The following is a 20,238-nucleotide window of genomic DNA, read 5'->3' as shown; positions in this document are numbered from 1 at the left end:
GTCGTAGCCGTAGACCGTAGCAGCAGACCGTAACACGATTAAAGTGTTGGAAACTAAATATATCTTTTTTTATCTAGTCTGCGGTGGTGTAAAGTTGCCTTTCATAGTTAACAAAGGCACGCGGATGCAAACAACTTTTAATAACTATGTTCCTTTGGTTTCGAGGACGGATATACCTGAAGAAATTTAATTTCTTATTTTTTTCAATAATTGTTTGCTTTTTGTAGCGACACTCCAAAGTAGCTTCGTGTGCAGACCTTGAGGCGTAAAGAAATCGTAGCTACATGTCATATCTTGTACGCGTCTATGAAGTTACGCCTCATGTGCATCTTGCCTTACTAACACGTTTGAAATGTTAAACTGTGAAAAATGTTAGAAAAGTACCAACAAGTGGGAAAACGTACGCATCAAGCATTTATATGAAAAACTTCATCGTGACTAGGTCGTAAATTTCGTAAAATGTGCCATATCAATAAAGAGAGAACATATAAAAAAGATATATATTATCTTTACTATGGAATCCACCCTCATCGGAGTGGTATGGGCAGTTTTCGATTTTTCGGAAATATTTTTTGCCACAAACACAATTTTTTCTCCCGCTTAAAGGTTTGTGATCCTTGATCTAAAGCTCGTATTTTGCCACCTCTGCCAATATTTTTGTATGAATGCAGCAGCTCTGAGCTAAAGTAAGGAACTACCACCGACCGCTGTTGTAGAAAGATTAGTTTTTACGTTGGAGGACCCTCCACCAACTTTTTTTACATATATTAGCTGTGTTTTTTTTTTACTTCTATATACGTTTACGCTTAAACTTTATATGGACTGTTAAGCGACAAACTTTAAATACACCTCTGAAATTGCTGCTCATAAAATGTGTCGTACTAAATTCCATTGCGCATTATACTCAGATGTAACGGAAATATGTGTCTATGTTTCACCCTCTACACTAATTATGTATTCTATGCGGTCCTATTCGTACTGTTCGTGGCCAATCAGAGGGCTGTGTCCTCTTCGGTACTCTTTCGTATACACCTAGTGCTGTCGCTAGTACTGGTGCTGTCCTAGACGGGTTCATTATCTAAACGTGGATAAGCGTTTTTGTTTACGCGCAAACGTAAACGTATACGCGTGTGAAGAAAAACACGGCTATTGTCAAAGGGCGGTGCACTAATGCAAAATTTTATCATGAATATTAGCGGACCTTTTAAGGCCTTTTTCTTCATCTTCGGCTCTCGCTAACCGGCAAATTATTTCACGAGATATATCTGTCAATTCTCAAATCACCTACCCAGATTGCGCATTCACGAGTTCAAAATTGCTTCGTTCTGCGCATCTACGTGACAGTTGACTGCTTGAGCGAATGAAAGAAAGAGAGAAAAAAACAAGAACTAAAGCAAAAGGACGTATGAATTGCCCATGAAAACAGCTGGTCTTTTGTTTACAAGCGCAATGCGCAATTTTCTGTGTGTGATTTGTGCTGTCAATTAAAGTGCGGTCACGATTAGCAGTGGTGAAACCGCCCCTTTATGTTTGATAAGAACGCTTTATCCAGTATTTACTGTAACTACTGGCAACAGCTGTCAAAGTTTTTGCGCGTTCGGGTGTTTTTTCGAATTCCAATGCAATATTTTGCAATATTTTATTAACAATATTCAAAGAAAAATGTCGGTTCGAAGCTTTGTGCCAATGACACAAAAGTATAATCGTGTAGTTGTTTTAGTGGACATGGATTGTTTCTATTGTCAAGTAGAGGAAAAATTAGACCCACAACTGAAAGGACAACCAATAGCAGTAGTACAATACAATGAATGGCGGGGTGGAGGGTGAGTAAATATAAAAAAAAGTTGGTGAATATTAAAAAAATTACGATTTTTCATAGAATTATAGCGGTAAACTATGCAGCGCGTGCCAAAGGCGTTACTCGTCATATGCGGGGTGATGAGGCAAAGGAACATTGTCCGGAAATACAATTGGTTAGGGTGCCGAATATTCATGAAAAGGCAGACCTAAGCAAATATCGTGAGGCAGGCAAAGAAGTAGCAAATGTATTGCAGCGCTTTACGCCATTGTTGGAGCGTGCTTCTGTAGACGAAGCTTATTTGGATATTACGGAAGCTGTTAACAAACGTTTGGAAAACATGAATGCGGTGAGTACACTAATGTCCATAACTCCTCTGAAAACTAAAGTACAATCTTGTTGTAACGATAAGAACATCGTTATCGGTGTTTCCCGTTCTTTATCGAAAGTAGGTCCAGTACGCTCTAGAGATATACGCCGCCGTCGCCGCCGATTTTGGTCGTTTTTCGCACGCCGCCGCCGAATGTCAAAAAAATCGGCGCTGCAGCGGTGGCGGCGTCCGGCTCGTTACTATATTTTCTACTCGTTTAAGTCTGTTTAGGCCATTTATTGTTCATGTCGAAAATTGGTCGAAAGTGGTATCAACGGATGCGCATCACTGCCAGCTATAAGAAACTAATTCCGAAATTAAATTTTTTCTAACTGTTCAAAAGTTATTTAAAAAAACAGGCGCTTTCGATGTCAGCTTAACACGGACTTTGCATCACCCAATTCACCAAGTTATTAAAACAAAGCACTAAAGGAAAAGTTCTATAATAAATTTATATGCTCACTGTATATTTTTTCAAAAATATAATAATAATAATTATTATTATTTATTTATTGCGGCCAGAAGCCTAATTCGTAAATTAGAATATATTACAGTTTTTTATCTTATAGCTAAGGTTTTACAATATTCATATAATTTTGTTTCAAATACTGTTATTTGGTTGCAACTTTTTATATCCATAGGCAGATCATTGTAACTTTTCAGACCCTTGTAGAAAATGTTATGTTGATCAATTTCAGTTCTAAAAAACGGCAATTTGAAATTATGTTTGTTCCTCGTATTTATGTTGTGAGTTTGCTCAACTAATGCTATATTTTTATTTAAATACTCAGGTACATTTCCATGTTTGATATTAAATATGAATTTCATGGAGTGGAAAAAATCTTTTGTTTCACACTTAACCAAAGTCTTCAACATGTCAGCCGTTCGTGTATCTCTAGGTTTCTGAAGAATAAATCTCATGCATCTATTTTGAAGCTTTTGGAGCTTGTCTACTTCTTTATCCGATATTATGAATAGAATGGACGGGCATTACACGAAGCGCCGTTTTATAATTGATTTATATAAAATTATTTTGTACTTTTTTTTGAATAAATTTAGTTGTTCTCTGCATGACTCCTATTTTATAAGCAACTTTTTTAATTGTATAATTTATATGATCTTCAAATTTGAGTTTATTATCAATTATTATTCCTAAGTATTTTATACTGTTAACCCTTTGTATGATTTCATCATTTATTTTTAGCTCGGCTATATCATCCTCATTGATATGCTTCCTTGTTATTATCATATATTTAGTTTTATTAATATTTAGTTTCAGTCTATTACCACACAACCATTTATACAAGTTATTTAGTACATGTTGCATTATGGCAAGGGCAGTTTTAATATTATTTTCACTTATCATAATTAATGCATCATCCGCAAAAAGTCTAATTTCACAACCTTCGATAGCATTGACTATGTCATTTATGTATATAAGAAATAGTATAGGTGCCCATACTGTGCCTTGAGGTAACCCTATGGGTACCTCTAATTCATTCGACGTCACAGCATTTATAACTGTTTTCTGCTTTCTCTGCTTCAAATAGTTGCGGAACCATTTAAGTTCAATATCATTTATGCCAATCCGCTGCATTTTTTTTATTAATGTTGTTACGAATATTAGCAACACTGAGGGGTACTGTCATCTCTAAGCCGATGCTAAGAGTGATTTGTATGCACATCCATAAATCAATCATTATGTATGTACATAAACGAATCAATCATTAGGTGTACACATATGTACGTACACGCAACGGAGAAGCAACGCACAAAGACATGTAGATATCTTATCTGAGATATGCAATTATAATTGTGGAAGTGTCGCTCACACACGCGCATATGAGAGCTGTACACGTACATCTGTAGTTATAATTATAACAGATAACCAACTAGTAGATTCTAGAACAGAAGCGCCTAGAAGATGCAACGAGGAAATCAAAGAGTATAAAAGGCAGCAATAGTAGAGGCGCTACAATCAGTTTCGATTAAGCACGCTATCTGTCGAGCAATAGTAGAGTTATTTATTGTGAAGTACTTGAATAAAGGCCATCTTGCATTATTAAATATTGGAGTTATTTATTCAACAGTTTAGTGATTCGAACTTAGCAGAAGGTTGCAAATAAGAGGATTTGCAATAAATTCGTTACAGTTGGTGTCAGAAGAGAAATTGTTGAATAAATTCCAGAGGACAACAAGGACATGGCAAAGTTCAGTGAATTGAAGATCCAGCAACTGAAGAAGGAGTTGGAGAGCCGTGGATTGAATACAACCGGCATTAAACTCGAACTTCAGGCACGACTACGAGAGGCAATGTAAGCAGAAGGAATTAACGTGGAAGAGTATGTCTTTCATCTTGATGTCGACGAGACAACAACAAAAATTGAAGAGAAAAACGAAACATCGCAGACAGTTACGAGCACAGACTTGAACACGATATTGGCTGCAATAACTGCTCAAACATCGATAGTGGCATCTCAGCTGGAATCGCAGGAGACACGTTTAACATCCATGATGGAAGCACAGGAGGCACGCATTTCAGAAATGTCGTCACAAATGTCATCCCAACTGGAATCGCAGGAGACACGCATCACATCGAAGACTGAAGCACAATTGGTTGAACAGAAAACACACATGGCGTCACAAATTGCAGAACAATTAAAAGAGCAAGAGGCACGCATAACATTACAACTCGAAGGACAGGAAGAGCGTAGCTCAACGAAGCTGGAGGCACAGGAAACAAAAGTCATCGCAGCTGGAGGTTTTTAGTGAACGACAAGATAAAATGGAGGCCGAGATGGATGCCTTGATAGATCGTATACAGGAGTTGCAACTAAATCGCCCAGCAGTTTCAGCGAGTAATCCAAAGGTAAAAACACCATCCTTTGACGGTTCTGTTCCTTTCCAGGTCTTTAAGCTACAATTTGAGAAGACCGCAATAGTGAACAACTGGAATGCTGAAGATAAAGTCGCTGCACTCTTCGTAGCATTGAAAGGACCAGCTGCCGAAATCTTACAGACTATTCCAGAGTACGAACGGAACAGTTATGACGCATTGATGGCTGCTGTAGAACGACGTTCCAGAAGCGAACACAGGAAACAAATCTACCAAATAGAATTGCAAAACCGCTACCAAAAATCGAACGAGACTTTGCAGGAGTTTGCTTCAGACATTGAAATATTGGCTCATCTTGCAAATGCGGACGCACCTGTGGAATACACTGAAAGGGTAAAGATTCAGAGTTTTATAAATGGCATACGGGACGTAGAAACAAAGCGAGCTACATACGCAAGCCCAAAGCAAACATTTGCTGAAACGGTATTCTATACACTGACTCAGGAAACAACGTCACTTTTGAGTAAGCCTGCATACAAAGCTCGTCGCCTGGAAGTGGAAAGGCCAGACTGGGTAGACACAATTTTGGAAGCATTAAAAGGAACGCAGCAGAAAAACGATGGTGGCGTCAAATGCTTTAAATGTGGAAAGCCAGGGCACATTGCACGTTATTGCAGTACCAATCCTAACAGTTCCAGCAATGTGGGTGGCCGTAAACGCAGAGCTGAAGGAGATGAGCAAATCTCCAAATCCACCCAATCGTTAAACTAAAGCGAGTCAGCCACAAGGGGCGACAGCTGGCTCCCTCAATTGAACGCCCCATAATCTCTATCTTGCAAATTGGAAGCAGGTCAAGCAATCTTACTGTCGGAGTACATGTGGATGGAAAGGAACGTTTACTGACTGTAGATACGGGTGCATCTCATTCCATCATTCGAGCGGATTTAGTCAACAAGAAGATAAGACCATTGCATGGAGCAAGATTGCGTACAGCCACTGGAGAAGACACCACGGTTCTAGGTGAAGTAGCATGTGAAGTCGCAATTGGGAACGTCACGGTAGTACACAATTTTATAGTGGCAGAGATTGTTGATGAAATCATAATTGGAGTGGACTTCTTAATCGACCAAGGCATTTAAATCGATATGCAAAGCAAGACGATGCGATATAAGAACATGGATGTGCCACTTAATTTCGGCTACGAGAGAGGCTACAGCAGTAAGCGAGTGCTGGTGGAAGAGAGTCAGCAAATACCACCAAAATCCGAAGCAGTCATCTGGGCAAATGTTGATGGAGATTGTGGGACAAACAAATTGTGGGTTGTCGAGGCAGCAAACAAATCAACACCGAACATACTTGTAGGAAAAACCTTGGCTATAACAAAACAGGCTGGACGTATCCCGGTAAGAGTACTCAATGAGTTCAAGTCACCACTCAAACTGATCAGAGGAGCTATTTTGGGAAGATGCCAAGAGGCTGAAGTAATAATCAATTGTGAACAGCTCCAGGAAGAGGTTTCAACTAGCAATATTGATCTTTCAGATGACATCATGGCATGGACAGAGGGACTAGAGGAAGACTATCAGAGAAAGGCAAAGCAACTGCTCCTAAAGTACGGGAACGTATTAGACCAAGATGGCTCCAAACCAGGCCGCACCAACGTTGTGAAACATCAAATTGACACTGGAGATGCGAGGCCGATCCGTCAAGCTCCACGTATTGTTCCACTAGCAAAGCGGGAAGTTGTGAGTCAAATCTTACAAGAAATGAGCGACAGCGGAGTCATCGAATCATCAGCTAGTCCATGGAGCTCACCTGTGGTACTTGTGAAGAAGAAGGATGGGAAAATGAGGTTTTGCGTGGACTACCGCAAGTTGAACGACGTCACGAAAAAGGATAGCTACCCATTGCCAAGAATTGACGACACTCTGGACTCGCTCTATGGTAGGAAATGGTTTTCCACACTGGACTTGAAAAGTGGCTACTGGCAAGTGGAGGTGAAGGTGGGAGACAAAGAAAAAACAGCTTTTAGCGTCGGAGATGGTCTTTGGCAATTTACAGTAATGCCTTTTGGACTTTGTAATGCACCAGCTACTTTTGAGAGACTCGTGGATCACGTATTGAAAGCACTGCATTGGAAAACATGCTTGGTATACCTGGACGACATCATAGTATTGGGCAAGAACTTCGATGAACATCTTAAAAACTTGGAGGAAGTTTTCCAGAGAATAGCTGGCGCTGGTTTGAAACTAAGTCGCAAAGAGTGTGCGCTGTTTAAAATGGAAGTAAATTATTTGTGTCACTAGGTAATGACAGAAGGTATCCGTACAGCGAATGAAAAGATAGAGGCAGTAAAGGATTGGCCACGACCACAGAACTTGCATGAATAAAGAAGTTTCCTTGGGCTGTGCACATATTACCGGCGATTTGTACCAAACTTTTCCAGCGTAGCCCATAGCCTCCATGAGCTTACAAGAAAAAATAAAGCTTTTGAATGGAAGAAGGAGCAAGAAGTGGCTTTCCAAACATTGAAAGAGCGTTTGTGCACTGCCCCAATGTTGGCATATCCGATTCCAGGAGCAACCTTTATTCTAGATACAGATACGAGTGGATATGCTATAGGAGGCGTTTTATCACAACTGGTCGATGGACAAGAGAAGGTAGTTGCATACCACAGCCGTTCGATTGGAAAACCAGAGAGGAACTATTGCGTTACATGGAGAGAGCTGTTGGCATTGGTAGAGTGCATTAAACATTTTCACAAATACCTCTACGGCCCGCGATTCCGCGTCAGGATAGATCACGCAGCGTTGAAATGGCTTCTGCAGTTCCGTAATCCAGAAGGACAATTGGCACGGTGGATCGAGCGGCTACAAAGCTATGACTTTTCCATTGAGCATCGGAAAGGTAGTACCCATGGGAATGCCGATGCAATGTCACGAAGACCATGTAGTTTGGAATGCAAGCTCTGTTCAAAGGCCGAGGCTAAAGAAGACATTATAGATGGCCGGCTAACGGCTATAACATGTACGGATGAATGGGACAAGGAACAACTAAGAAAGCGTCAGCTAGAAGATACAGATCTGTAACATGTTATGCAAGGGCTCGAACGAAACGAAATACCAAATAGAGAGGGGATGTCAGCGGAGAGTCCCATTGCGCTCATATTGGGCACAGTGGAACAGTTTAGAGTTGATATCGGGTTGCTTGCATCGAGTATGGGAGAGTGAGGATGGTCAATGCAAGAAGAAACTGATAGTTGTTCCCAGAAAGAGGATTCCTGACGTGCATAATGGTCCAAGCGGAGGTCATCTTGGAATCACGAAGACGCTCGAGAAGATTAAACAGAGATTCTATTGGGTTGGTTGCCGTCAATCGGTCACTGAGTGGATTTCGAACTGCGAGGTTTGCAGCAGAGCGAAAGGGCCCAAAATCCGAAGTCATGACCAGATGAAGCAATATAACTCAGGTGCGCCATTTGAAAGGATCGCCATGGATGTTGCAGGTCCATTTCCTACTAGCAACTGCGGAAACAAATATGTACTGGTGGTTATGGATTACTTCAGCAAATGGCCAGAGGTATACCCAATCCCAAATCAAGAAGCGGAAACAGTAGCAGAAGTGTTTATAAATAATTGGGTTGCAAGGTATGGTGTACCAATGGAGTTACATTCTGACCAAGGCAGGAATTTCCAATCAGCTGTGTTCCGGGAAATGTGTAAATCATTGGGAATTCGAAAAACACGGACAACTGCATTGCATCCTCAGTCCGATGGTATGGTGGAACGATTCAATAGAACATTGGAGGAGCATTTAAGGAAAGTAGTAGGCAAGTACCATAAGGAGTGAGATACACATATATCATTATTCTTGATGGCTTACCGATTGGCAGTGCATGAGACAACGGGCCAAACTCCCGCAAAGGTAATTTTTGGCAATGACCTTCAACTGCCAGCTGTTTGAAGTTTGGCATAGATGCCGATGCGGAGAGAAATGTCAAGAAATCCACTGGTGTCTTGGAAGACGAGCTGAGAGAGATACACGATCTTGTAAGGCAACGATCAAAGATTATGAGTGACAAGGTGAAAGCGAGGTACGATAAAGCAATTAATTCAGAAGGGTTTCAGGAAGGAGATTTGGTGCTGTTATACAACCCACAACGAAAAAAAGGTTTGTCCCCGAAATTGCAGTGTAATTGGGAAGGCCCATACAAAGTTCTAAAACGGATTAACGATGTAGTGTACCGCATACAAACCATGGGCAAACCACGAACCAAAATGAAAGTGGTTCATTTGGAAAGGCTGGCAGCGTTTAGATCGAGAGATTTGTCTGATCGGGACGACCAGACTTAGGTGGATGGCAGTGTTACGAATATTAGCAACACTAAGAGGTACTGTCATCTCTAAGCCGATGGTAAGAGTGATTTGTATGCACATCCATAAATCAATCATTATGTATCTATGTACATAAACGAATCAATCATTAGATCTACACATATGTACGTACACGCAGCGGAGAAACAACGCACAAACACATGCAGATATCTTATCTGAGATATGCAATTATAATTGTGGAAGTGTCGCTCACAAACACACGCGCATATGAGAGCTATACACGTACATCTGTAGTTATAATTATAACAGATAACCAACTAGTAGATTCTAGAACAGAAGCGCCTAGAAGATGCAACGAGGAAATCAAAGAGTATAAAAGGCAGCAATAGTAGTGGCGCTACAATCAGTTTCGATTACGCACGCTATCTGTCGAGCAATAGTAGAGTTATTTATTGTGAAGTACTTGAATAAAGGCCATCTTGCATTATTAAATATTGGAGTTATTTATTCAACAGCTTAGTGATTCGAACTTAGCAGAAGGTTGCAAATAAGAGGATTTTACCGCAATTCGTTACAATATCTCTCTATCCACCGTTTCAAAAGCTCCTTTTAGGTCAAGGAAAACTGAAACCACTAATTTTTTCTTGTTTAGCTCTTCTTTCCAATCAGATATCACCAAGTTCAGCGTTGTCTCACAGGAATGTTTTATCCTAAATCCTGACTGTTGGTAGACTAGTATATTATTTACTTCAAGATGATTCACCAACTGATTCTTAACAACGACTTCGAGAATTTTAGCATCACTTGGTAGGGTATTTATGGGTCTAAGTTCTTCAGGTTGCATTGCCTTTTTAACTTTTTCCACAGGTATTTTGTTGACGTTTTCCACATTTGACGATTTATATGATACACAATCTTTTAGTACGCCTTCGGATAGAAGTTTTCTTCCACCTATTTTATATTTAAAGTCTTTTAGGATATTAATAACATCATCGGTGATAGTTTTAGCAAACTTAAATTTTGAATGGACTTGTGTATCCTCTAGTGCTACTTGACAGGTTTCTATGTTATTATTAATTTCAGTCACACTGTTTACAAAAAATCTATGTAGACCATTTTCAAGATCGGTTTCGTTTTCAACCATTATGCCATCCAGTAACACATTTTTTATCCCTTCGTTATCTTTAGTTAGGTTAACCCTTTGTTTGAGATATTTCCACATTTCTTTAGCATTATTTTCATTCAAAATGATTTTATTCTCCATGTACTTTATTTTTTTAATTTGACTAATTTTTTGTATGAGCTATTTCATGGCGGAACGATACAAGGTGGTAGCATGGAACAGCTGATTATAAACCTTTTTTTCAATTGATAAGTTTATAGTAAAGTTGAAGCTAAATGATCTAAGGATGCTTATTCATATATCACTATTATATTTGTCCCAAGCTATGATTTTCTTGGTCAGTCTCATCTTGTATACTTTGGACGTTTTAATATTAAATTTTATAGTTTCATGATCAGATATTTTGTATTGTTGCAAATTATTACAGTGAATTTCATCCGAGTTTGAAAATAATAAATCAATTTTCGATTCACTTGTATCTGTGATTCGCGTATTAAATTCTATTTTTTGGCTCATACCCTCATACAGCAAATATCTCATTTAATTTAGTACTATATGTTGAAATGCAGTTCATGTTAATATTAAAATCACCGACTACTATATTATGGTTACTTTTTTCATATTTATCAATTAGAATTTCATTTAGGTATTCTACAAAAGCTGCATCACTAGTGCTTGGCGAGTGGTACAGAACTCCAATCTGCCACTTTTTATCAACCTTTTTCAGTTTTATTACAATGCACCATACGTTTTCATTTATGTTATCATTATAAATTACTTTAACATCAATTGTACTATGTACATAAACTAACACACCTCCTGTGTACCTGCTATGGGAATCACATCTTATCATTTTATAGGTTGCTATTTCTAATTCATTGTCTAGAATATCTTTGGTTGTACATGTTTCAGAGCACAGTATGATGGCAACTACTATGCTATTTATGTTTAAATAGATGCATTTAAAGTCATTGTTGATGTCCTTTGTCGATCTTTTTTGGTACCTTGATAATGAACAATGAATTTAAATAAATGACGCAAAGGGGAACATGTTTTCAAATTGTCCTGAAGTTGGTAAAAAGAGCAAATTACCCAAAAAAAGTTCCGATTTTTTTAAAAATGTTATATTGCGATTGCAGAAAGAATAAGCGAAATCAGTGATACAAAATCATTTATTAGGTTCCAGTAGTTTAAACACTCCTTTGAAATGATTCTCACCTCATACTTAAGTTGAAGATATATGTACATATGAGAAAAGTTTGAAAAATCACTTGGGCTTACATTGTTGTTTATTTGCGAAACTATAAAATAGCGTCTGAAATGTTAATTTTGATTTTCACACTTCATCCTTCAACACCCAAGTCTCCCGGTTTGACATTTCCTAAAGTTGGCGGCCCTAACCAAAACTAGTCCCTTGGAGGGAATCATATTAATTATAGCCTATCAACCAAGTTTAAATATCACCTACACGTAGGCACATATATTTACCAGGTGTGCTTTGTCCTTCGCACACTCAAAATGGTGAAGGAAAAGCTTTCCCAAGAATGACCGTGTGTGCTACTACCCTAACGTAGTGGACAGTCGAACTAGTATGAAAACTGAAGCTACGCGGGCATCCATAATGAGCTCTTATATCGTAAGGCCGGAAAACAGCAATTAACATCTTTCAACTTAAAATCGGTCGACTTTCATTCTAAAATATCCTTTTGATTTAACGAAGACTATTGAAATCAATGTTGTGAACACAAACGTCTGCAAACTTTGGTCTACATTTAAAAAATTTTATCCAGGGTCCTTGTAAAATTTTAATTATGTAGTTGCGCCGAGGATTATACGATTTTCACCCATGAGTTACGCAATGACATCCACTTAGACTGCTTATGATTTCGAGGGCGGCATTCTTCGCCGAATAGTCACTCCCTAACGTTTCAAGGTGTTTCTGGTGTAGCTCGGCAGCATAGGGCGACAAAAACATCTGTTAGAAAGTCTTCGGAGCTACACATAGAGCTTCTAGGAAAGTGACGTCGACGCAGGTACATATGAGTTCGAAGTCGCAGTCCTATAGTTTCTGTGCTGGCATATGGTGTTAGAGTCAGGAGGCGTGGATTTCGGATCTTTCCGAATTGGCCAAAATGTTGATTACCTTAAATGCATACAAACAAAACCTTTCGTAAATATTATTTTATTAAATAGAAAAATCAAGCTTTTTAAAGTAAGAACACCGGCGTACGCCGGAGCGCCGCCCACGCCGCCGCCGCCGATAAAGTGATCGGCGTAAACCTCTAGTACGCACCGTAACCGTACCTTAAGACTTTTGTCCGACTATATCAGTTACGATTTACTATGACCACGTTGAACCTTTTATATCATAGATGACCATCAATACTATAAATATAATTCAATCTCCTGCTGCCTACAATTTAACTTATTGCCATTCTCTACATGTTTATAATTCAAGGGTTCATTTATGCTACAACCACAAGGACTTGTCAACACATATGCTGTTGGTTATGAGAGAATATGCGTTTATTTAAATTTAATCACAAAATATTTAAATCACCCTACCGATAATGATAACGATTTTGATTCGGATATATTTGCGCAGGCACACGACACAACTAATATGTCCGCGGCAGCTATGCATCAAAGTGATATTCGTTTGCTTATAGGCGCTGCTATTGCTGGGGAGGTGCGTAGCGCTGTAAAAGCACAAACGGGCTATGAATGCTCCGCAGGTATAGCGCATAATAAAATACTTGCAAAATTAGCTTGCGGCATGAATAAGCCCAATAAGCAAACGATATTGCCACTAGCACAAATACCCGCATTATTTGATACATTGCCGCTTGGCAAAATTCGTGGTTTAGGTGGTAAATTTGGTGAAGAGATATGTGAAACTTTACAAATACGTTACTTGGGTGAGCTGCTGGCGTATACAGAACAGGAATTACAACGCAAATTCGATGAGAAGAATGGGTGAGTTGTAGTATAACTATAAGTACCTAAATAAGGACAGACAAGCTAAAATCTGAGCTAGCAGGAATTCGTACTTCTTTGCTTTAATAACAATGTGTGACAAAATAAGGAGAATGAATATGCTTTTTGCGAGATATACATCAAGTTGGGATCAAAAGCTCCTTTTTAATATGTTGAAGCATGTATTAGCCTACAACTTTATTTCTGCCTACGTCCCAAATGTCGACCATTTTGAACTTCCACGTCGATGGCACTACGCTACCGACTGTCCTACACCCCAAAATCTTGGGTGTGACGTTTGATCAGGATCTACAATTTGGTGAGCATGCAGCCGCAATTGTACCAAAAATCCAGAGCTGTAATAAAATCCTCAACTCTCTTGCTGGCAGTATTTGGGGAAAAGATAAAGAAACGCTCATTACTACTTACAAAGCAATTGGCCAGCCGATTGCATGCTACGCGTCCCCTATTTGGTCACCAAGCCTAAAAACTACTCACTGAAAGAAGCTACAGGCCTGCCAATAATACTGCTCTCAGAACCGCCACGCGCTGTCTTCTTATGCCCCCAGAACACCATCTACATAATGAGGCGAGAATACTCCCCATCAGGGAGAGAAATGAGATGCTAACCAAACAGTTCCTGTTGAATACCCAGAAACCTGGGCATCCCAACAGGCATCTGATTGATGAGCCAACACCGCCCAGGGGCATAAGGAGACTACGTTAGCATTATGAGGAAATACGACACCTGAGAACTCAGCCGTATGAAGCCAAAAAACACAAGCAGGTCCTCAGTGAACTCCACAAACAGGCGTCGGACCTTTATGCCGGGAATTGCCCGGTGAATCCAGTACTCAAATGACAGTATCCTAAACTTGCGGAAGAGGAACGCACACTCCCCAGGGAAACACGAGTCACTCTAGCTCAACTTCGATCTGGATACTGTAACAGGTTAAACTCTTACCTATCCAGAATCAACCCCGACATACAAAATCTATGCCCCGCTTGCAATGTGTCCCCACATGATACCAACCATCTCTTTAATTGTAATGTGGAACCAACTCCTCTAATACCCCGCTCATTATGGTCCACCCCTGTTGAAGCAGCTAGTTTCCTTGGACTCCCGTTAGAGGATATTGATGACAATTTGTGATCGGTCGCACCTATTAAATGGGGCGAAGCACTGCTACAACAACAACAAAAACAACATTTCTGCCTACTCTACGAATAAAAATTATATCGGAAATGGTACAATTTTCCGCTTTAAATTATGTAATATGGTTAATATTTTCACGGGCATATCTGGGATGACGCTGATTCATGAACTCCTTTGTCCAAATAGTTTCGAGGTCGTTGGCGGTGGGTAGATTGGCCACGTTTGCCATACTGCTGTAAACGCAAGTAGTTGATGGAAACAAATTACAAATCTAATTATAACCCGCTCTACGAAATGAGTCAGCATAGCTCCTGCCACCGCTTATATTTTCAGTCCATGACCTGTCGGATCGTCAACGCATAGACTCTAGCCGGAGTAAACATAAACACATTTTAAGACTTTTATTCTCACTATTCATCGAATCTATCACAATTCTTGACTAATGAAAATCCTTTCCTAACAGTACCTGGCTATACAACATATGTCGTGGCATTGATCTAGAAGCGGTAACACCGCGTTTCTATTCAAAAAGTATTGGATGCTGTAAGAAGTTTCCCGGCCGCAACAATATAACCGGACTAAATACACTACGTCACTGGTTAGGCGAGCTCGCCAATGAGGTATGTGATCGTATGGAAAAGGATATGGAAGAAAATAATCGACGCGCCAAACAAATGGTTGTTAGTTTTATACAAGAAATCGATGGTGAAGAGGTGTCTAGCTCACGCTCAGCACCGCTAAACGCCTATGATAAAGAAACGTTAATAAAATGTAGCTTAGATGTGCTACAAACGCATACAAAACAATTTTTCAAAACAGGCAGCACGTTGGCTTTAAATAATCCAATAAAATTTTTGGGGATAAGCGTTGGTAAATTCGAAACAATACAAAGTGGACAAGGCAAACTACAAGAAATGTTTGCGAATTTAGCTGCTAAGAGGAAGCAAACAGAAAGCGTGAGTGGGCCGGTAAACACTCTCAGTAGTGAAACAGATGGTGAGAGAGATATGACAGCACCGAATAGTACTACCAATGCAAGCTGCCAAGTGGTTGGCACGAAACCAACTTTGATGCAAAACTTCTTGAGACGAGGTATTGAAGAAGATGCTACTGCCGTTCATACAAATAAGTTAGGTGATCGCGCTAAGGATAGTAACACAGAAAACTTGTCTGACGCATTGGTAATCAAAAATGTATTAGATAGTACGGAAACTTTAAAGCAGCCACCGGAACCGCAAGGGCCGCCAGAAGCACGAAGCTTCTTTTTGAATGCATTAAAAAAACAAAGAGGTAACGAAGACAAAAATGAAAAATCAGCAGCCAAGGATCATGTGTCCATTAATACAAGCTCAAGTGACACAAGTGCTGATATATCGAAAAGCTTTTTCGCAAAAATTTTAAAACATAAAAATGTTGTAAGCGAACAGACATTTTCAGCGCAAGGTACTGCGACTACAATTAATAATAGCAGCATAGATCTATCAGATGACTCGCATGAGTGGTCTCAACAAAGGCTTAATCAACCTGTGAATAGCGCTGAACAAAGTGAAATAAATAAGAAGCTTGATAACGAAACTAGTTCCTCAAAAAATAAGCGCAAATATACAGAATTGCTTGATCAACAAAAGCAGGCTCCTAGCATGTCATCTAATTCAAAAAGACAATCCACAGAGTCCTATGAATCGAGTTACGTTGAATTTGCGATGCCAGAATTACGTGCAGAATTCTTACAAATGATAAAATGTGATATGTGTAACGCAAATGTACCTTCAGATGAGCGTTCAATGCAATTACATCAAGATCATCACGTTGCAATGCAGCTCAGTCAGCAATTACGTGAAGAATATCGCACGCATATCAAAACTAAACTAACGGTCAATAAATCTACCGTAGGCTCTGATGCAGGAGCTTCTGTCACCACAGTACCTAATAAAAAAGCAAAGAAATCGCCAGCTCAGGCAGCAAAAGCAACAAGTGGGGCGAACATAACAAAATTTTTGAAGCCCACGTCTAGCACGAATGCCACAAAAGCTTCTACGGGTTCTTCTGAATCTCAAACCCCTGCCCGGGTTATCACCGTTTTAGATGATACTATGGATACTATAATTTGTGATGAATGTAAATCGTCCATAGCTGTCAATCAAATACAGGAACACAAAGATTTCCATATTGCTAAGTCGCTGCAGCGTCAACTAAATTTGCTGGAAGTGCGCACTGTGACTGTCGCGAATAAGAGTCCAAAAAACTCCTGTACTAGTGCAATAAATACAACTCATTCAGGTACAATTAAAAATACAAACATTAAACCTATTACACAATTCTTTTCGCAATCCAATTGTTAGTTATTTAAGTTTGTATTCATGTGTTGTATAAGTAAATGTTGAGAAAAATATATGCGAGTTTCTTCCAGTCTATGCGTTTTACTTTTGCAGGCCATAGGCCAAAATACTAACATTAATGTTGAAGGGTCCCTACAGTTACAAAGTTGGTTAAGGCTGCTTTCTATAGGACAGGAAAACACAAGAACATATTTATGCGAACCACACGTTTCAGTGCGACTGGGACGTAGCCGAGGAACAGGCTGTATAATTCCTTAATTCCATAATCAGCCAAATTTCACTTGGATTTTCGCCTCTATCTCTTGCTACCAGATAAATGAATTATTGTTATTACTATCCCTGGATGCACTGCCATCTTTATTTAGATATATTGAGCTAGACATTTCAGCCATGTACTATATATGGAGGCTTTAAATGCATTTAAGTACTTCTTAAGGCTTTTTACTGAGGCGAGAGTCTCTACTCTGCCAGAGTGACGCATTCGCAGAGAATGTGAACCGGTATATACCCAGTACAGTACCCAGTGAGCAAAGCTTGATGGCTTTCTCTACTTAGATATATGAGTTTGGCTGATACTCTCGCCAATTCGGCCTGACTTTGCCCTGGGCACTTAATCCGGGGTTTCTACACTGCTTTGTTACCCAGTTACTTTTGGTTTTCCTAGTGTGTGCCTTTGTGAATCCACTGAATTGTCTTGACCATACAATGCTGCTTAGCACCCTGCTTTGCTATGTTTTCTGCTTGTTCATTACCGTTAAAACTTTGATCCATCCGTGTCAGGGTCAGTATATGTATTTCCTGTTTCCCAAAGCGTTTAATCCACAATGGATATTTCGAAATTCCGTGCGATTCTGAGCCTACGCTCATTGCATCACGTAATTCAAGTATGAGATTTTCTATGAATTTTCTTATTACTTCTATATGCCCTGTTATGTTTTTCCATCGTAACCGAGGTGCTCATAGACTGCTTTGACTGGCGACAGATGCTAACCTCAATTCTCACCCTACTCGCTTCATTTCCACTGGTATAATTCCGGAAATCTTATCAAATTTCCAAGCTCAAATTGCAGGCCTACCGACAGAAAGGGATCTTGTGCGATCGCAGAACCCACAAGATCTCCGTATAAGGAGGCTCAATAAAGAGCGAAAAGGCTTTTAGGCGAAAACAAAGGATCCAAAGAGGGATATCATATCAAGAACTGTAACCTCTCTGCTGGTGCTAGTAAACTCTGGTCAACCCGCAAAATGTAGCGACAAATATATCTTAACGTTTTGACCACGAAATTTTGTCGTACCCAAAAATATGCGCTAGGGCTTTTTGCCGGTAATTTATAATGGATCCTTCAGTTGATAAGTTCAGATGGAAAGCCGTACAATAACAGCACAATAACAGCAAAAACGTTGCATCCACTGCCAAAAGGCGAACCCTACAAAATTGCCAGCTCAAACAGCAGAAACTTATCGAAAAACCTGGGATGTGAGGCAGGTGAAGCTTCTGAAAGATTAGGCGATGGATGAAGTGGAATTGGATTTCAACTAGGGTTTGGTAGTAGCCCGAGCCAAGATCATGCTAGAGCAGGACACGAATGCAAAACTTAATCGTTTCTTCCACGCTACCCCCACATCTGATATGAGTCCAATGCTGAAATTAACAATGAAATCAGTCTTTTTAACAGAATTATCAAATCTGTCGTTTTTACAGAATATTCTTAACTTGAGACAAATAGTTTTTCTTCTGTTGAAATTACCAAACAAACTTGTTCTCTTGACAAAAAATTGTCCCACATTTTTTATTGTACCTGTCAAGATCAGCGATTGGTTATATTAACCAATTTGCGATCAATTTTACAGAATTCCTGTTAGTTCAAAAACAACAAATCTAGCTTGATGATTTTACTAGCATTATTTCCTTCGGTTTGTGATCAGTGCTTTAGCTCAGTACTTGGCATGTAGATATTGTTTCCAAGCCCCTGCAATAGGAAATGTGTGTCAATAAAATCATTAAGGAACTCTTCACTGCTGCTTGTATGACATTGGTATCAAATGAAAGGTGTTAATGAGTATTTTAAAAGGGAGTGGGCCTTTGTTCTGTAGGTGGACGCATTTTCGAGATATCGCCATAAAGGTGGACCAGGGGTGACTATATAGTGTGTTTACACGATATAGGTATCAAATTAAAGGTATCAATGATGGTTTTAAAAGAGAGTGCACCTTTGTTGTATATGTGAAGGCGTTTTCGAGATATCGGACCAGGGCGACCCAGAACATCATCTGTCGGGTACCGGCAATTTATTTATATATGTAAACCCCGAACAGTATTCCTGTCATGATTCCAAGGACTTTGGATTTCGCCCTGCAGAACTTTTTCATTTTCTCTACTTAATATGGTAGATATCACACCCATTTTATAAAGTTTTTTCTAAAGTTATATTTTGCGTCAAAAAACCAATCCAATCACCATGTTTCATCCCTTTTTTCGTATTTGGTATGTAATTATGCCATTTTTTTCATTTTTCGAAATTTTCGATATTAGTAAAGATATATCGATTTTTGGTCAAGTTATCGTGTTAACGGCCGAGCGGAAGGACAGACGGTCGACTGTGTATAAAACCTGAGCGTGGCTTCAACCGATTTCGCCCAATTTCACAGAAAACATCGGCATAGAAGCTATGTCCTTACCAAATTTCACAAGGATTGGTAAATTTTTGTTCGACTTATGGCATTAAAAGTATTATAGACAAATTAAATGAAAAAGGGCGGAGCCACCCCCATTTTGAAATTTTCCTTTATTTTTGTATTTTGTTGCACCATATCATTACTGGTGTTGAATGTTGACATAATTTACTTATATACTGTAAAGATATTAAATTTTTTGTTAAAATTTGCCTTTTAAAATTATTTTTTTGAAAAGTGGGCGTGTTCGATATCCGATTTTGCTACTTTTTATTTAGCACACATATAGTAATAGGAGTAACGTTCCTGCCAATTTTCATCATGATATCTTCAACGATTGTCAAATTACAGCTTGCAAAGCTTTTAAATTACCTTCTTTTAAAAGTGGGCGGTGCCATGCCCATTGTCCAAGATTTTACTAATTTTCTATTCTGCGTCATAAAGCCAACCCACCTACCAAGTTTCATCGCTTAATGCGTCCTTGGTAATGAATTATCGCAGTTTTTCGGTTTTTCGAAATTTTGGATATCGAAAAAGTGGGCGTGGTTATAGTAGTATAGATGAGTGCCCAGGAACGTACATACCAAATTTCATCCAGATACCTCAAAATTTACTCAAGTTATCGTGTTTACG

The 20,238-nt window shown here is 39.3% G+C and overlaps 2 protein-coding genes across 2 annotated transcripts in view; both read left to right on the top strand.

The window, feature by feature from the left end:
* The window catches only part of LOC137252016 (larval serum protein 1 beta chain-like), an 85,773-nt gene that overhangs the window by 39,117 nt on the left and 26,418 nt on the right, over positions 1-20,238 (top strand). The window lies entirely within an intron of this gene.
* Positions 1,553-17,002, top strand: PolH (DNA polymerase eta). Its single transcript, XM_067787141.1, has 4 exons — positions 1,553-1,823; positions 1,880-2,147; positions 12,920-13,437; positions 15,057-17,002. Exons 1-4 carry the CDS (start codon positions 1,663-1,665, stop codon positions 16,933-16,935), a joined length of 2,826 nt encoding a protein of 941 aa, XP_067643242.1. The 5' UTR covers positions 1,553-1,662; the 3' UTR covers positions 16,936-17,002.

Source organism: Eurosta solidaginis, chromosome 5 (assembly GCF_040869045.1).
Source record: "Eurosta solidaginis isolate ZX-2024a chromosome 5, ASM4086904v1, whole genome shotgun sequence".
Taxonomy (NCBI): domain Eukaryota; kingdom Metazoa; phylum Arthropoda; class Insecta; order Diptera; family Tephritidae; genus Eurosta; species Eurosta solidaginis.
This window is presented reverse-complemented; position numbering and strand designations above follow the sequence as displayed.